This window comes from Spermophilus citellus (genome assembly GCF_964194105.1).
Source record: "Spermophilus citellus genome assembly, chromosome: 1".
NCBI classification, from domain to species: Eukaryota; Metazoa; Chordata; class Mammalia; order Rodentia; family Sciuridae; genus Spermophilus; species Spermophilus citellus.
Window position 1 is genome coordinate 25,161,653 of NC_138182.1, and position 20,184 is coordinate 25,181,836.

The 20,184-nt window shown below is 36.8% G+C and overlaps 1 protein-coding gene across 1 annotated transcript in view; it reads right to left on the minus strand.

The window, feature by feature from the left end:
• The window catches only part of FLT1 (fms related receptor tyrosine kinase 1), a 169,955-nt gene that overhangs the window by 79,623 nt on the left and 70,148 nt on the right, over positions 1-20,184 (minus strand). Inside the window, exons 11-12 of the mRNA XM_081300650.1 lie at positions 14,759-14,873; positions 5,188-5,296 (exon numbers count right to left, since the gene is read on the minus strand). Coding sequence (XP_081156776.1) covers positions 5,188-5,296; positions 14,759-14,873 — 224 coding nt within the window. The remainder of the gene's footprint in view (positions 1-5,187; positions 5,297-14,758; positions 14,874-20,184) is intronic.

A 20,184-nucleotide genomic window follows, 5' to 3' on the forward strand; every position in this document is an offset into this window, starting at 1 on the left:
ACTGGTCCTGAACTGACCTGCTCTCAAAACCCTCCCATTACTTGTTACTAGTGGTGTATCTATATTTGAGCAAAGAATTTGGGCCAACATTTTACAAAGTGCTTTGAAGATGAAAAGCACTGTTATGCTATTATTATTATTATTATCCTTTGCACACAAAGCTATAAAGAAACCTTTAAACCTTAAGGGGACAATAGTCCAAAATTAGATATCATATCAACTCTTTCCTAAATCTCACTTTGCTTGTTTTTCTGATTTTTCTGGGCTTTGGCTTTATTATAAAGTGTCACGTCTGAAGAAATGCCAAAGTATTCATTTGAAACCTGGGAATGGGGGATAACAGTGGCTTATGAAGTTGTCAGTGGCTGACAAGAGAGGAGATTAGTAGTGGTTTTCCTGCTCTAAAATGAAAATCTAAGAACGTGCCAGAAGATGCAGGAGCAGTTGACAGTCATTTTCAACTTAACAATAAGGTGTCAGAAATAGCTGTTCTAATTCATCATCGTTTTACATTTTGGACATTTTCCAAGTATGAGGAGTAAAATATCAGCCATCAAAGTTACACGGATACTAGAGCAGAGGTACTTTGCACTGGTTGCAATCAGATCATCTCTTAAAAGATCACGGACTTTCCATTTATAAGGACTCTCATCCTGGTAGGTAAAACCCAAATGAGCCCAGTAACACCATTGAGATCATGTAGAGAGTTTCTATTTACTTTAGTGATTTGAAACTTCCTGTGGAAATAGCTCACAGGTTTCCTGATGGAAGATTTTGTTTATCTTTGCCAAGCACCACCAGGAATCTCAAAATAAAATGCATTTAGTGACATTGGGAAACCAGGGAGATAAGGCAGCCGCTGTTCCTGTTTCACCCTCAGTAACTGCTCACACACCCATAGTCATGCTGAGTGCCAGCAAAACTGTAAAAACACACACAGAGGAAAAGAAAAGCACCAAATCCATTTAGAGGTCTGTTTCTTGTATGAGGGACACAGTTACTAAAGTAATTTGGTTTAAGTCAGGCAGCCTTAGATAGGATTATCTATTTCTCAATATAACCCCTTTGGTATTCTCTTTTGATCCATGGAAGATCATAAATAAAGTGTCCGCAACTGCTTAATGAACCCAGAGGGATTTTCCCCTTAATTCATGTTGATTTTTTTTAGCCTGAGTACAAAAACAGACCCAAGAAAGAATTGCCTTTTAACCCTCCAAGTGAAAACAAGAAATCTTCCCACACTTCAGTATCTTTTGCAGATTCAGTACACTCATAGTCATCACCAAATAATGCCCATCCATCTAACATAAGGCACATCCATGGAGTCTTACAAGGTGTCATAGAGAAGAATCAACTCTTGCTCAGAAGAGACATTATACCTAGGGTTAGGTGAATGAGTAATGTTCATTAAGGAGTACATTAGGGGATAGACATTTTGACTTGATTGGCTCAGATGTGGATTAAATTCATGAAAGAGACAAATATAAGAAATTTAAAAGGATGAAGGAGATCTCATTTGTTAGAAATATAGGTTTTTCTTTCATTGAAGAACAGGAATAATATTCTCTAAAAAGAAAGTGAATGGTTATTATAAAGTTTTGTTTATTTCAAGCAGATGCCATGTACAAATGTGTGCCAAAATTTGGAGTTGAAACAGTCAAGGATGCTAACGACCACAGTTAGCCAGTTTTCATCAATTTGGAAGGCAAAGTTATTACTGTATTTCAAGACAGGGCCATAAGATTGAAAGGAGGATCAATAGAGATCCAAATCTAGATCTTTAAAGCATTAAATTTTTAGACATCTCTTTCAAGATGCTCCTTTAAGGATTAACATTGAGCAAATAATTTTTTTTTCAGAAAAATAAACATGTTAAGTGTATTATTTCTAAGACTATTTTGCCTCATCTCTAGTGAAAATATATCTTGTGACAAAGATAGGAAAGATGGAAAATGACTCAGACATAACTTTTCTATGTTCATATATGAATATATGACCAGTGTAACTCCACGTCATATATAATGACAAGAATGGGAAGTTATACTATCACGTATGTATGATATATCAAAATACATTCTACTGTTGTGTATAACTAAAAAGAACAAATAAAAAAAGATAATTGGTTAAAAATAAATGAAGAATGTAAGCAAATTAATCAACTATTACCAATTCAAACTAAAACTTCGTAGGACTGATAGTAAAGAATTATTTGGAGAAAGGATAGTCTAGGCAGTGGGTGGGAAGGGAGGCTGGATTGCCTAAACTCATGTTCAATTTTAAGATTAAAGCTCTTGAATTTCTAGAGCAAAAGTACTGAGAGCTTCTAGCAGGTATGTTTGAAGGAAGGGAGTGGGCCTTCCCCTTCCACTCTTAGCACATCTTCTTCTAGTGCTATGCTCAGGCTCCGGTAAGCAGGGTCTCTGTCCTGGGCCTTTTGATGGGTGTCTTCTGGTTGTACCCCTCCCTACATTGTGAAGAATCTGGTATTCTATACCCACCCAGAGCCCATGTTACTCCACGCCTATATCATGCTTTTGGTCCTTGGGATCTTAAAATTCCCCAAAAAGCTTATCCTAAATCTGCTTCCAGGTTGACTTAGCCTCTCTCTTCCCTAGGACTGGGCTCCTGAGATCAGACTGATTGTCAGTGTGTACACCTCTAGGTTCATCTGAGAAGTAGACAAGGAAGATTGTTTGTGAGGGGCATGGGCAAGTGTGGGGGCGGGCTGAGAGACCACACACGGGAGGAGCATGGTCTTTAGCTGTGTGGGGCCCATTCAGGGGTGGAAAGAAGCAATGGGTCAGCCAGTCTTTCTGTGCCATTAGGTACTGCTGCAGTCTACTCCACCACTCTGAATAGTACCAGGTTTCTAAGCTTGTGCTGGCCTTTTGGGTCCTTGTGAAAGTATATTTGTCCATAGGAAGTTTAAAAATATGTAACAGCCTCTTGGTTTGATTTAGAACATGTCAGTGGTTAGACCAATGATTTGTGGGCCTCTGCTAGCACTCTTGCCTTGGCTTTCAAAACATCAAGGCAGATTGACCTCTTCCCTCTACCTATTCAGATTCTACCCCTACCCAGGGCCTCTCAAATCCTACTTCCTTCCCGGAGGTTTAGAGCTACACTGGCCAATATGGTACCCATTAGCCATGTGTGGCTTTTGAGAACTATATATATATATGTGGCTAGAATGACTAAAGACCTGAATTTTATTCAGATTATTTTATTTAAAGTTATTAAAATTTAAAAACTTAAGTAGTGTTATATTTTTAAAATGGTGGTCACAGGACTAGGTTCTAACTCAGTGGCAGAGCACATGCTTAGCATACACAAGGCTTTGGGGGTTTAATCTCCAGAACCCTCTAAATGTTGGTTACACATTGAAATTACAATGTTATGGATATACTAGATTAAATAAAGTTAATTTCACTTTTAATTTTTTTATTTGGTTTTAGATGTACATGATGACAGAGTGTATTTTGACATATCATACATACATGGGATCATAATTAGAGTGAGTTATACTCCATTCTTGTGGTTGTACATTATGTGGAGTTCCATTGGTTGTATGCTCATAATATGAACATAGGAAAGTTATGTCTGATCATTTTACTGTCTTTCCTATTCCCATTCCCCTTCCCTTCATTCCTCTTTGTCTAATCCAGTGAACTTCTATTTTTCTCTCTCCTCTAATTTCACTTTTTAAACATGTGGTTACTAGAAAACTTTTACTTATATCTGTGGCTTATCTCTATTGGACAGCAATGCCTCTAGAGTAAATTCATCCTTCAGATCACTTCTGCACAGACATTTTGATACAGGGATACATGTAAATTTTTTTTTTTTTAACATTTCTTCATTTGCTCAGTCTTAGAACTGTCTGCTAGAAAGATAGGGCTTCACTGATATGCCTTAAAGAGCTTAGTGCTCAGTTTTAGTGTGTTGTTTAATAGTGCTCATTAAACTGTTGCAAACTTGCTGAATATTCAGAGCAAAACAGGAATTTCTCCATCTTTTGTACTCTGAATCAGACACATAGTTTAAATGGTAACTTGTTTCTAACTAAATTTAAAAGACAATACAAATCTTTGGATTAAATTAGTTCAGATCATCTGGATTTATTAGAGACTCAGCCTGTGTGAAATCCCTGTCAGAATCTATCTCTTGGAAGGGCCCTTTCCATGCTTGGAAGGGATGCAAACTGCTTTCCCTTCCACTTCCATAGGTGAGAAGACAGGGACTGACTTGGTCTAGAGTGGCCCTGCCATGGACCTTTTCCCCTGTCTAGACCCTGTTTTTTTCATCTGGAGTGCTCAGGATCTGGAAATTCAATGTCTCCCATGGCCCAGCTTCTCTGGGACTTGACTAACTTGCCAAAAGGTTTCTGTCACCCGACAGTCCAACTGTCTCATGAAAATTAGTCCTGCCTGTTTCTTTCTGGAGATCGTAGGCAATTTTGTGCCACTTGCCCCATGTACTGCAATGTTTCCCGAGAGTTGGCAGACTGCCCATGTTTCCTCAGAAATTGGGGAGTGTGGAGCCAGGCAATTGTTTTTATACTTTGAGTTACTTATTTCCTTCCTGTACCCACAAAGGGGCACAGGGAATGCCATTTTTGTACCTTGGAGATTTGGAGATTTTCAGAGACTATCATATTTAAAACTAAAAATTCTTAAATACTGTAAAAAAAATAGCTCATTAATTATTAATGAAGCTGTTTCAGATTTCTACAGGAGACCATCATTTCCCCCAAAGGATAAATTATGTAAGTTGTGCAATGATTAGCTTATAGGTTAAAAAAAATCATCATAAGTATTAATAACTGGTTTCCTTGACTGTTACTGAACATGAACAATTAGTATGTGTCAGACCCTGTGCTGAAGGGTGTTCTTAAATGTACATACAAGATCCCAAATTTGGAATCCAGTCTGGGAGGGAGACACACACAAATAACTCTAAAAGAGAATTCAGGGAAATAACTCTTTAGGAGAGCCAATGATGTTGTAAAATTCTATTCCTGAGAGCAAGGATGAAGGTACTCAAAGCTGACAGTTCTATGGAATTTTTTTTTTTTTTTTTTTTTTTTATAATCAAGCTATAAGTGTACTAAAAGCAAACAGGATAACAGGATTGAGGAGAGACTGAGATCATCAGGCTGTTTTCATGGGCATATGATGTGTGGCTTACCTGTGATATAAAAGCTTATGTTTCTTTCCACAGTCCCTATTTTATTGGATGCCATGCAACTATAGATTCCAGAAATTCTAGAGTCAGCCACAACTAAGGTGCTAGCCGTCTGCAAAAAGAAAAAGAAACTTTAGCAATAGGAAAAGATACTTGAACATCTCTAAGCAACTTTTTATCTTGGCAGGTGGTGGTGCTAGGAGTTGAACCCAGGGCCTTGTGCATGCTAGGCAAGCGCTTTCACTGAGTTACATCCCCACCCCTCTAAGCAACTTCAGAAGATTGAAATGATTCCATTATTTCATTCATTTAACAAAGACAGTATTGTATGAATGGTGGTTACTATGAAGCTCTCCCCTTGCTGAGCCCCAACAAGAATGGAAAAATAACAGGAAAGCAGGTCCTCAGGAGACCGGGGCCTATGACATCCGACTCGTACGAGGGTTTCAGGCTTATCTTGTGTTGCTGGCATAACAATTATAGACCTTAAGCTGAGATGTGGGACTGCACGTCCCACTCTATGAGGTGGTCAGTTCCATGTCAATAAAAGGAACAGGTGAGGCCAAGTCCTTCCCTTGTTTGGGTGAGCTCAGAGCATGGATGCCAGCTCGAAATAGGTCTTTTCTGTGTTTGTTTCTGTATAGGGTATATTAAGTAAGCAAGGACAGAAGAGAAAGTTTGGCTGAACCATATCTTTTATGTGGATGCAGCCTTCAAATGGTACTGAAGGAGATGAGAGGCTAAAAAGCTTACTGAAATTTTGTGTGTGTGTGTGTGTGTGTGTTGTAAATTACATAATTTCTCAGTTCTTTCAATTGTAATCTAGAACATTAAAATATAAATGATGAATTCAGTGCAGTTTTACTAGATTTTAGTGCTATTTGACAATTTTGTTCTTAAACAAACAATAGTCAAGTTTGTATGAACTTGAAAGTACTTTTTAAACTGTGATGCCTGAAAAATAATGAAACATCATTTTAGACAGCTTGAAGAATGGCATTCTCATAAGGAAAAAAATCATAATGAGACAAGTTGTTGAACATTCTTAAATTTAACACATCCTTGATTAAACAAGTAATATATATTGTACATAAAAAAGCTAGTTTATCATACTTAAAATTACACACACATGCATACAAACACAAGTTGATCCAGTTACTTATAAATCTTTGCACAAATAACTGGTTATGGGATATGTAATTAGAGGGACAATGCTGATGCTTCAGTACTGATCAGGTGTCCTAGCTGAAGTGAGGTGACTTAAAAGCTACAGTAATGCATAGGCTAAAATGTGATGAAGGACTTTTTCTCAGGTGGTGAACATATTCCACAAGTGGTTTGGTTATTGGGAAGGGTCCTAACATTTTGAATTGCTAAGGAATATACTAAGCACTTTATTTGTGGTCTGTTATCCCATCTAATAAATTAAGGTATTTCTGTCTTTAATCTACAGACCATGAAGACTAAAACCATGCTTTTAATTTTTTTAGCCAGCAAACTCATTGCTTTAAATTTTTCTAAATGCTTTCTCTTTTAAATGTTGGTGTATCTGCTTCATTACATTTACCCATATATTCTCTGTGTATTATTGAAATTATTGGTAATGAAAATGTCGGCAATATGTGGCATTTTTTCATTCAATTTAGCAGACATTTATTGAGCGATCATCAGATTGCCTAGATATTACCATGGAGACAGAGATGAATATGACACAGTAGTTCATTTCATTCAACTACTCTTAACAACTTTTAAGATGATGGAGAATAATTGCCATACTTGAAGATCAAATATATATATTCTCTCTTTCAAGAAGAAACACTGTATTAGGTAAATAACAGAGAGAGTAGTTGGAAAGAGAGCTTTTCTTATTTTTGTTAGTAATCTTGATAAGAGGAAGGAAATAAAAAATTCTGATAGCCATCTCTTTTTTATCATGAGAAAAAATGGAAGTTATTAGAAGAGGAGACATAGACAGCAATGTGAAAGGAACTGTTAGCTGGTGGTAGCTGGAAGGGCAGTAGAGATCATCAAGTAAGATTCCGACTGCCTTATGTTGTCTCAGGAATCTTGGGCTCAGATGCTTCAAGGTCGTCTGCAACAGGTTCAGAAACAAGGACCTCATGTGAAGCCTTCTGCATGTGTCAGCTTGGGCACTGTTTTTCTCATGAAGTATGTTCTCAAGTGTTTATCCTAAGTTACCTAAGTAGAAACTTAGATTTTCAGATGTATTGTTCATTAAATAAGTGGAAAACCTAATTCTGTCCACTTGGCAATGTTTGAAATTTCAGATAGCAGTTACCTGCATCTGTAAGTCATGTTAGAGCTTCTATTTAAAAGATTTTCATTTCATTCAACTCAGAGCAACCAAGAACAAGAACTGAATTTCATTACATGGAAAAGTCAATTCACATGTGCACATTTGGCATGTTTAAACCTGTGCAGATAGTCTGGCAGTAGCCATTATCAAGGCTCCAACAGAAGTCATGATTTTGGTATAATCAGAAAATAAAGTTATGGTACCAGAGGTGATATGAATCTGTTATATGAAGAACCATGAAGATAGGAATGTATTCAAATCTTTCTTCTTTTAATGATGCCTTCCAAAACCAGATATCTTCTCTATAATCAGGCCTACTCCAGAATGTCCCTCACCAAAGTTTCTTTTAAAATAGAAGTAGAAAATAATGGAAATGTACATTTTTTTCTTTGTTTCTGAGTACCTTATGTGGTCCTTGCTTCTAAAGTGCCTTTGCACACTGTATGGCATATAGCATTATCTCTTTAATCCTCATTACATACCTATGAGATGAGTGCATTACCCTGTTTGACAAATGGGACATCTGAGGTTTATAGAGGTTAAGTGATTCACCCCAACATGCACAAGACCACAGAGTAGCTTGGGTCTTGGGTCGAACTTATGCTCCATGTTTCTAACTCTAGTGCCTCAGTCTCTGTACCACATTGCTTCTCAGCTTAAAACTTTTAAAATTGAATAACATAGATCTATTGGTAAGTTCTGTCTACACTTTGGGTTTTTCATTGAGAATACTTCCTTTCATCAGCAGAGCTGGGTCACATAAGCTAAATGCTCCATGTACAGAATTGCTGTTTTCCTTCTTTGATAGCATTTTACATAAGCTGCAAGATGTTTTTCAACTGTTATAATGTTGTGTGGTTTGAAAATGTGATTGGTGAGTGAAAAGGTTATAGTTGAAGAAAATTTTAAAATGAGATGAAATGTATATTCTATGATTGACTTGATTAAAAATTATCTCTTTTCTAGAGTACATCTCTTTTTACCAACAGTATATCTTCAAATTATAAATTTAAACATTTTCATTAAAAAAGATATTTGAAAATATAAACTGATCAGGAGAAAAAACTCAAGTGTGAATTGTAGCTGAGTGTGAAGACAATTTTGCATAGGACAGTAGGTGTCAGCACATTGATCTTTGTTAAAAGAGGCAGATCAGGGGCTGGGGTAATGGCTCAGCGGTAGAACGCTCGCCTCACACTTGTGAGGCCCTGGGTTTGATCCTCAGCATCACATAAAAATAAATAAATAAATAAATAAATAAAATAAAGATATTGTGTCTGACTACAACTAAAAAATAAATATATAAAAAAATTAAAAGGGGGCAGATCTGTTCTCCAGTGATCATAAGCGGATATTACTATTTCAAAGGGGAAAAATGAAAATAGTGAACAATTACACTTTCTCTCACATCAGGTCACAGGTGGGATCCAAACCCATCCAGTCAGTTTAGACATAGTGAGGCAGAAGGAGATAACTCAAGGTCAGGAGCCAGACCCCAGCCAGGTCATTAACTACTTGCCCAGTGCAAGTGATACAATCACCTTAATACTTTAAGAGAAAGTACCAAAGATTGTTTCTTTTCTCAGTACTGGGGATTGAACCCAGGGTCTTTGCTACCCCCAGCCCTTTTTATTTTGAGACAGAGTCTTACCAAGTTGCTGAGGCTGGCCTTAAAACTGTTGATCCTCCTGCTTCAGACTCCTAAATCCCTGGGGTTACAGGCATGTATCACTATTCCTAGCTGTGCCAAGGATTTGAGTTGTAACATATGTTTGAAATTTTAATAATTTATTTTATAGTGAACACCAAAAGAAATTCTCAAGGATATCTACTTGTATTATCTCCATGTTTAGTTTTCATTTTCCACAACTAAAAATAAATGAAAGAAGATTGAGGAAAGAAAGAAAGCAAAAGTGCTAAAATAAAATTAGGATGTCCAAGTTCCGATCTCTCAGAAGATCAGAAGAAACAATTCTTTCACACATCTACTTAAAATTCAGTGCCTCAGGCTGGGTTTGTAGGTCAGTGGTAGAGCACTTGCCTCACATGTGTGAGGCACTGGGTTCCATCTTTGGCACCACATAAAAAATAAATAAGATAAAGATATTTTTAAAAGTTCAGTGCCTTATTACACAGGACAAATACATCAACTTAACATTTAAAAAATTTCAATTCTGTTGGTTAGTTTGGGGTAAGCAGGGTTTTGGTGAGGTTTCCAATCCAATGTAATTCTACATTTTTAAAGAACTCATTTTTCATTCTTTATATTTACTACTTATACTTTGGGGGACTTCTGATTTGGGGGTGCTTCCACTTGCTCTTCCAGGATCTCAAGGATTTGGATATTAGAAACAGACTTGTCCAGTCCAATCTCTGGGTTCTGTATGACCCAGGAACACTCATGAAAACTGCTGGCAAGTACTATAAGTTTGGAGTTTCTTCATGTTCCTTCCTTCCTTCCCTTTTGCTAAGCATTAGTAATTTGCTTCTACAATGTCATTTGAATGAATGGGGTGATGTGTCATTCAGCCCAGTTTCTGTAACTAGTTTTTAAAAAATCTATATATGGAACAGTGTTTTTTAATTTCGGGATGTTTCAGCGTGCAGCGTTTCAGGGAGAAATAAAAGTAGATGGACAAAGGTCAAAGAATAATCTAAAATTAACCCGGGGGCTGTGTGGGAACTGAAACACAAGCTGTAATTCTGTGATTAGAGTTGCTGCTTCTGTCTCAGATTTGCAACATACAACACACCTACTTCTCAATGGGCCCTCAAATGATTTCAATGGAAATGTTTCTACATTGAAATTGTCATGATTCTCCCACCTTTCAGAATGCTTCAATGTGTCTTTCCTGTGTGTTTTTTCTAACACAGGATTCCTTTTACTTCCTATTTTATATCCATGAACCCAAGAATTTGGCAACTCATTTAACAATATGAAAACTCTACATCTGCTATTAGCCACTCTAATTGATGACTCACATTTCACAAATCTGGCCAAAATCTGCCAATAAGGAAATTCATTTTTATTTCCCTCATATCCTTCCTTGAGTTAAACAGACCGAAAAAACAAAACACAACCCTCCCTCCAATATGTAGCAAGTGCCCCAGCACTAGTGCTAACCCCCTTATGCCTGACCTATAGAGTAGCATTGCTGGGCATGCTACATATGTGATTGCAGATAAAGGAATCATCACCACCTAAATTGGAACTTGAATTTACTTTGTAAACATTTACAGAATAAAAAGTACAGTTTAAAAGTAAGTGAAGAACACTGCACATGATTTGGAAATAACAAGGCATATAAAAGATACCCCCTGCCCCCCCAAAAGACAGTCAATGCTAAAAGTAAAATTAGTAAATTTGCCTAAATTCAGAACATTAAATCAATAATTTTCTTCAAGTCTAATGTGTTACTATTATAGCTGTTTGTAGGATATATACCCTATATACATTTTGACTTTGTTTAGAAAGAGAATTAAAAGATTTTTTAATGCAAAGAATTGTTTAACGGTAACCTTCATTGTGCATGATTGCAATCAGTTTGGTAAATTGCATTTGGGTGAATATGGTAGTCATTTTATTATAATATTGTATATATAGGGCTTCTCATCTTTATAACAGGAAGCTAAGTAGAGCAAATATGATTAATTCCATTCTTTTTTGGGGAGAGATCCCCTAGTTGAGAGTGGTGAACTGATTTAGAGTATTTATACAAATAGGGGCAGAGCTTGACCCTGGGGCTCTGTAGTACAGATCAAGTGTTATAATTACCAGATTTGTGCATGTGGGTGTGGTGGTGTACACCTTTAATCCCAGCGGCTTGGGAGGCTGAGGCAGGAAGATTGCAAGTTCAAAGCCAGCCTTAGCAACTTAGCAAGATCCTCAGCAACTTAGCAAAATCCTGTCTCAAAATAAAATATAAAAAGGGCTAGGGATGTGGCCCAGTGGATAAGTGCCCCTGAGTTCAATCCCTGGTATGAAGAAAAAAAAGTCTACATTTAAAATCTTCTGCCTAACTACAAAATTACAAGACAACATATCTGTTCCAAGCATACATGAGAAAATTGGGGAAGTTCTTTGATCTTAGTCAGCTTTTGTTATCATTTTTTATAGGTATTATACATGGAGTCAGGTTGCTACTTCATAGTTTAAAGTAATCAGAAATTTCACATAGCTTTCTTGTTTTCCATTTATTTCATATTGCATATTTTGATAAGATACCAAAATATGAGTAGAAGTTACCACTGGAATTAACTTGTAAATTTTTGTTTTAAATATCCAGCAGTTAACAGTATATCTACCTGACATGGTCAGGAAAAGGCCAAAAGAATAGACACTACTAATGGTGTCTTAAAAATTTTCTAGTACAGCTGATTTGCTGTCCACTTCTAATAAACTGAGATAGTTTTTATTCTCCCCCAAAGTGTAGCATCACCCAAGTTATTCCTTCAAGTTTATAGAATTTTATCTTATTTAAATATTGCATTAAACTGCTCTCTCAATACTAGTCATGGAATTAAAAAAAATTAATTCTAATTTGTTATAGATGACAGCAGAATGCATTACAATTCATATTACACACATAGAGCACAATTTTTCATATCTTTGGTTGTATACAAAATATATTCACACCATTCATGTCTTCATACATGTACTTAGGGTAATAATGTCCATCTCATTCCACCATCTTTTTTACCCCCATGCCTTCTCCCTCCCCCCCCCCCCACCTCTTTGCCCTGTCTAGACTTCATCTAATCCTCCCATGCTGCTCTCCCAACCCAACTATGAATCAGCCTCCTTACATCAGAGAAGACATTTGGCATTTGTTTTTTTGGGATTGGCTAACTTGACTTAGCATTATATGCTCCAATTCCATCCATTTATCTTACAAATGCCATGATTTTATTCTCTCTTATTGCAGAGTAATATTCCATTGTGTATATATGCCACATTTTCTTTATCCATTCATCTACTGAAGGGCATCTAGGTTGGCCCTCCAGTTTAGCTATTGTGAACTGTGCTGCTGTAAACATTGATGTGGCTGTGTCCCTGTAGTATGCTGTTTTTAAGTCCTTTGGGTATAGACTGAGGAGTGGGATAGCTGGGTCAAATGGTGGTTCCATTCCCAGCTTTCCAGTCATGGAATGTTTTTTTTTTAAATTTTTTTATTGTTGGTTGTTCAAAACATTACATAGTTCTTGACATATCATATTTCACACTTTGATTCAAGTGGGTTATGAACTCCCATTTTTACCCCGTATACAGATTGCAGAATCACATCAGTTACACTTCCATTGATTTACATATTGCCATACTAGTGTCTGTTGTATTCTGCTGCCTTTCCTATCCTCTACTATCCCCCCTCCCCTCCCCTCCCCTCTTCTCTCTCTACCCCCTCTACTGTAATTCATTTCTCCCCCTTGTATTATTTTTCCCTTTCCCCTCACTTCCTCTTGTATGAAATTTTGTATAACCCTGAGGGTCTCCTTCCATTTCCATGCAATTTCCCTTCTCTCTCGCTTTCCCTCCCACCTCTCATCCCTGTTTAATGTTAATCTTCTTCTCATGCTCTTCGTCCCTACTCTGTTCTTAGTTACTCTCCTTATATCAAAGAAGACATTTGGCATTTGTTTTTTAGGGATTGGCTGGCTTCACTTAGCGTAATCTGCTCTAATGCCATCCATTTCCCTCCAAATTCTATGATTTTGTCATTTTTTAATGCAGAGTAATACTCCATTGTGTATAAATGCCACATTTTTTTATCCATTCATCTATTGAAGGGCATCTAGATTGGTTCCACAGTCTTGCTATTGTGAATTGTGCTGCTATGAACATCGATGTAGCAGTGTCCCTGTAGCATGCTCTTTTTAGGTCTTTAGGGAATAGACCAAGAAGGGGAATAGCTGGGTCAAATGGTGGTTCCATTCCCAGCTTTCCAAGAAATCTCCATACTGCTTTCCAAATTGGCTGCATAAGCGTTGCTCATTTTTGTGTTAAAAAAAGTTATAAACCACGTACAACTACTGCTGTAGCTAGAAAAATGTTGCTAGATCTGTTACTGTTGATATTGTCATATAAGCCATCATCACTTTAATTTCTGTATTGGCTTACTTAGCAGTGAGAGTCGACTGGGTTTCACATAGAAAGACTTTGGTTTCAGTTTCTTATTATTTACCCTTTTAAGCTGTGTGGCTTTGGGTTAAACATCATCCCAGTTGTTCATATATTTAAAATGGGGAAAACCACTCTGGCTTGTTAAAGAATGATGGTGACATTAGCACATCAAAAGGTTTTACATAATGAAGCATACAGATATTTGTTGTCATTGTTAATCCTACATGGAGAATGAAGGCATCTACTTTTTCATCTTCTAATGCAAAGAATATGACTGAATAAATGTATAAGTATCACCACACTCCAGCAGAAAGTGCCATGTGTATTAACAATCTATTCTAATGTATATGGTCATTTCAGCAAGGGATTATTTGATTTTTCTTCTTCTTCTTCTTTTTTTTTTTTGCTCTCCCTGTGCATGATGATGGCAGATTTTTAAGTGTATTCTTTACTAGTTCACAGGGAAAAAGTCACTATGTCTGTAATCCACTGAGACTTGCCTGGTTCACAGGGTGTCAGCCATTGCCAAGGCTGGGGTGTGGGGGAAGAGGGAATGAATGGCCCAAGAATGGCAGGAAAAAAAATGTCTGCTAGACCCGATTAGGCTGAAGAACCTTGATAGACTGTGTATGTTCGCACATCCCAACTTAGGCTTCGCCCTGGCAAATATAGAGGGGAAAACATGATTTTTTGTGAAATGGAAACATTCAAGTTTAGCCTTAGTCTTGTATTAGCTTTTGCTTATTGGAATCCTATTTTATGTATGTCAGTGATCTGGTTACATCCTAGAATCCTAGAAAGTTTGATGAGTCCAGGGCTCCACCCCAGAGATTTGTCTGTAATGCTAATTGGTAGAGGATTCTAACCTGTAGCCAAGATTGAAAACTGCTGATGTGGATGGGTTTCAAAAGGAAAACACCATCTATTCCATTAAGAACGAATATTCCTTATCTTAGAATCGGGGTCAGTTAAAGACTATAGCAGATTAAATAATATATATGTTCATGAAGACATATCTCAGATACTGTTTTTCCTCTCTCTGAATTTTGTTTGAGCATTTGGATTGCTTCTCATTCTTAGAACAGACAGATGAGAGTGTACTTTTAGAATATCCCAATGCTAATTTTTACAAACAGTACCTTATTCTTTCCTTCTATTACTGCTGTACGCTGAGTGATGCTCTCAATTCTGTTTCCTATGTTGCTTTCAGGATCCAGGATAAAGGATTCTTCATTATTGGAACAAAAGTCATACCTATTAAAAAAAATGTATGTCATTACAACGTTGCTTTGCAGTGTGGCTCAGTTAATGGTGAAATGAAAACCATTGGCTAAGTCCCTAGATAGCAAAATCACAAATTTTATGTGAATTTTCTTTTCCTTAGATTTTTTCCTATATTCCTTCTCTAAAAATAGCAAATGTATTTACTTGAATTGAAAAAAACAGCACTATGCTGCCGTAAGTCCTTCATGTTCCAAATATTAAAGAAAACTGCATAAATTAGAAAAATTAATATCCAGATTATATTTTTTTTTCCTAGTGGAAGTAACATGCAGACACGGGGAGGGAGTGAAGTTATGTTAATGAATAGAAACTTTGAGGAAATAATAGCATTTCACATCTTATAAAAGGCTGGCTTTTAGTCAGAATATTCAGTTGAACTGCTAAAATTTTCCAGGATTAATTAAATGCATATGGAAACAAACATCTTGAAGTGGTTATTAAATTCAGTCTATCTCTTTTCAAGTCTTGGGGTATCATGGCAAGCTCTTTAACTTCTTAGGCCTCAAGTGTTTAATTATAAAATAAGGTTGTTGATGTTATCATTAGAGTCCATGAAATTTCTTTTTATTTTAAATATTTCATCATTTTGTATTCTTACCTTCTGAACTAGAACTTTTGGTGATCAAAAATCTTGCTTGTCTCAATTTTACCCATTTTTTGCAAATTCTGGAGATTTTCAAACCAGAAGGAATTTTAAAGCTTTATTTCCAGAAAGAATGAGTGGTTGATCTTAAGTAGCCAACAGCAGTAAAGATTTATGTAAAATGAAAGTGGGAGGATAAAGAAAGAAAGAAGCCAGGATAGATGGGATTGTGAGGGTCAGAAAAAAAGTTCAGTTATTCCTCTCTGTGGTTTTTGAGCTGGGAGGGCCCCAGAATGTTAAACTGTCTAATGTGATATGCTAGGCACCCCTTCCTTTGTTATATGCCCTGTAACATCCTCCTGCAGAGTACTCACTACCTTCTCAGTGGCCACTTACTGCTCTGAAGCCCCAGTGGGAATAGTTAGAGTAGCCATGTCTACTTATTCACCCTATCCTTATAGCTAAGCAAGGGACTAGCCTGTAATTAGTATTCCATAAATATTTGTAAATGTACAGACAGGCATAAAGTACTGTTATATTTCTATGAAGAGTTTTTATTATTTTCAAATGTATTGGTAAGTAGAGAGCATAATATGAGAAACTGCCATGTATCTGTCACCCAGATTGTTTTGTTTTTTAGTGTGTGTTGGGGTGGGAAGCAGGGAAGAAGGGGGTAGTGCTGGGGATGGAACCAGGGCCCAGGGCTAGGTAGGTGGTCTACAACTGAGGTACACCTCTAGCCCCATCATTGAGATTTCATTTATCAAAATTTTGCCACATTTGCTTCATCTGTCCCTTATTGCTTTTTATTTTTTCCTTTTGTGAAACATTTTAAAACAGATCTCTGACATATTATTTTGGTCCTATGTGCTTCAGTGCATATCTCTAAAAAATACGCATGTTTTCTGAAGTAACCACAATGCTACTTTTATGCCTAATAGGATTAGCAATTCCATGTTGGTATTTGTACCCAATCCATATGTCAGATTTCTCCAAATATTTTTAGAAATATCTGTTTTTACAGTTAGATTATAAGATTTAAAATATAAAAGAAGGTATGACCATTTCTTAAGAAATTTCTTTGATTCCTGTTAGCTATTCTTTAAAATCGTCAGGTAAGAGAAGTGAACATTTTAATCCTCCTTTATTAGTAGAGAAAACTTAAATTATATATTTTCTCATTTATTGGAAACATTTTAATAATACAGTTTTATTATTAAATAAATGATTAAAAGATTTATATAAATCATTATATAAAAGTCAGTTTGCCCTGTTTTTTATTATAAGTATTCTCTATTTTCTGGACTGTAACATCTGTGCCTTTCCCTGCCCTCAGTGCATACATGAGTATATATAATCTGTGTGTATACATGTGTGTACACCTGGATTAGACACTTGTGTGTGCACTTAAGCTTGTGACATTAGACACCTGAGGTTCTCTTGTACCTGCAGGAGAAGGCTCTATATTTCATTCTCTTTGTTAAAGCAATGAAAAAGATAAGGGGGCTTTAGTCAAAGATTATACATTCATATACTTGATCCTCAGGAAATGCAAAGAAACATGTTAGAGTAAAGCAAGTCTAGGCATTTCCCAAGGGAAATACAGTCTACTGACTGAGTTCACTAGGGTCTATTGACCTCTGGACTCTCCTTTTCCCCCGACCCCCCACCTCCCACTTTGCCTACAGCTCCAAGGATAGTTACAAACTGCACAGGTCCTACTATGGAAACCATACCTGACTTACTGCCGGGTCTTCCAAAAGAAAAGGACAGAATCTGTGGCTCTTTTCTAATTTAGGGGCTGTTATTTTTCCCTCTTTGTAATTGGAACCATAAAAATAGAATGTCATTTAGGAGACTAACTCTATATAACAACACTTGAAAAGAGATTTAGGGGGAGGGGAATTTGTCTAAGTTTTAAGAATACATCAAGCTCTTAAGGAAGTAGATTGTGCCATGTTTGAAGATGCAAAGATAATCACTGTGCTGGGAACCGTCTTGAGGGGGGAGGAAGCTGAACAACAAGAGGAAAGCAGCATTCGCTCCTGATTTCGCACAGGAAGCCCACAGCACCTCCTGCCAAAGCGAGATAAGAAAGCTCCCATGCACTATTCTGGACAAGGCCACTGTTATCAGCTTCAGGTCCATGCTGTCCTCTCTATGCTCCAAGCCTCTGTCCCTTTCCTAATGAGCTTTAGGACTCCTACCTCCATGTGCATATAGCATGCCAAGTATAATAGCATGGAGGTATTTATAACCAGTGAAAGGAAAAAAGGAATTCTGGGGGTAAGAGAGTATTCCATGTCTTCTCTGTCAATTGCCCTAGAGTTGAAACAACTTAGTTTTGGACCAGAGATTGACAAATAAAGTACAAGTCGGCCAATTATGTATCCAACACCTAGAGCTGGGACCCTACATGTGACATGTCAATCTGTTTAACTCCAACTGGGTGCCATCTGGAGAGCTCTCCCATCTGGTCTAAGTTATTAGTCTTCTTCTCTTGACACATAATGGGAAACTGCCACCCTCCATATATGTGGATGACATACTAATGACCTACATACTTGTAGTGGTAATGGATTTGCCCTGTTCTCTTTACACTTATAAATATTTGACTCTGGGCTGGGGCTGTAATTCATTGGAAAAGTGCTTGCCTAGCATGAGTGAGGCACTTGGTTTGATCCTCAGCACCACATAAAAATTAATAAAAGGCATTCTGTTCATCTACAACTATCAAATAAATAAATAAATAAATAAATAAATAAATAAATAAATATTTGACTCTTTTGTGACCAAAATCAGGTAAAGGCAGTCTGGACCCACAGCAAAAGGTGAAGCCAATACAGGTCAAACCTACAGTATTAGCTGCTGTTAGAATTTGTACTAATTTCTGGCTCACTTCAGAATCTTGCACTTAACCTTTATACCATATGTAATATGATCTATGGACTACTGTCACATACTCAGAAATTATTATGCCCCAGTGCTTCTTTGTATATAGGAAGAAAAGCCTTCTCAGATATTCACTGTACTAACATTATTAGTGCATTGGGAATTTATGTCTTTTTTAGCCACTTTTTTATAACATGGTTAGCTTATGTCCAAAATGTGGTTAATGCCTCTCATCCTACATCCAAAATATGTCAAATGTCCATTGTGTGCAGATTCTGCAGTACAGTTGTCATTAGACCTTATATCCTGCAGTTAGTTCCTGAGCTCACCACAGTTCCTATTCACCTTTACAAATCCAGCACTTGCAAATACGATGCATAGTATGTTCCCCAAAGTACTCTTACATTCATTTATCTGTGATTTTTTTTAAGTGCTGATTTTTAATAATTCTGACTTTTAGGTTTTCTTTATTCCTTCTTCCTGTTTCCCCACCCCTGCCTAAAATTCAGATCTGTACTTGCTTTTCTTTAGAAGATAGATGATTACATCTGGTAGAATCAGAAGGAAGAATCTAGGTGAGCTTTAGTCATTGATGGTATTTACATTTTCTTGAAAGTGGCTCTCATATGAGAAAAAAATAGAATTGGATAACAATTTCAGAATTGGGTAAAAATGACAGAATTTTTCTCTGAAGAATTTGATGGAGTGGTCCAACTCTTCGTTTAGCCTTTTTAGAAATTGCCATCTAGAGCTTGTTATAGTACCCAAGATTCCTATTGTTATCCAGTATCAAATTCTCATTTTATAATCAGATGATGTTCTGCTAGTTAAATAACCACACCAGTTCTAGAAGGTCTACTTTACTGCTGACTCCTAAGATAAATAGGTATTTGTTTTATTTTAGGATCCCCTTTTAACCTACTAGAAATTATATTAAGCTGACATTTTTTTTCCCCAAAAATCTCTATTCTGATATGGCTTACCCTTGGCTGGCAGAAGGGAAGTGGTTGTTATTGAGCCACTACTATTTGCCAGGCTTGGGATAGGAGATATATACATTCATTTTGACTAGTTCTCACAGTCCCCCAAGAAGCAAGAATCATGGTCCCCATTTCACAAATCCTTTTACCAGTAAGGGAACTGAGATCCAGAAAGATCAAATGCCTTTATCAGGTTCATAGAGAAAGGGTAGCACTGGGCAGAACCCTCATGTCCTCTTTCCATCACACCAGAGCTCTATCACCCAGAGTAACTTTATTCCCAAGGAACCTCCCAAATCTTTCCCATCATACTTTCTAGGGGGAGTCTGGCTTGGAGTCACTTGTTTCAGAGAAAAACTCTGGAAGTTCTCTGAATTCAGACTGGCACAAAGTCACATACTATGAGAAAATTTTAATTTTCAAGAGGAAGATGTACCTAGTCCTTTGGCAGACATGGATGAGAGGAAGGTGATAGAGGAATTATTCATAATTACATTTTGACATAAAATTTCTTTAGTTTAGGTCATAAATATACTTTGATGAAAAAATTATGGGAACTTTTTGCCTTCTACTGGATGACAGATTTTATTTATCATTTTTTAAAATCTTGCAACAAAATAAAATAAGCTAATTTTTATCAATCTTTTTCTTTTCCTGGGAACTTACTTTTGCCTGCATCACCCATTGGCTATTCTAGGATGAACTCACCTGCTTTATTATAAACTTTAGTACTTTAAAGAGCACCTCTGGAATAGAGGTGGAGAGGGCAGGGCTGAACTGAATACTCCTACATCGGATGGCTGCCTATTGCCTGAGCCACTGCCTG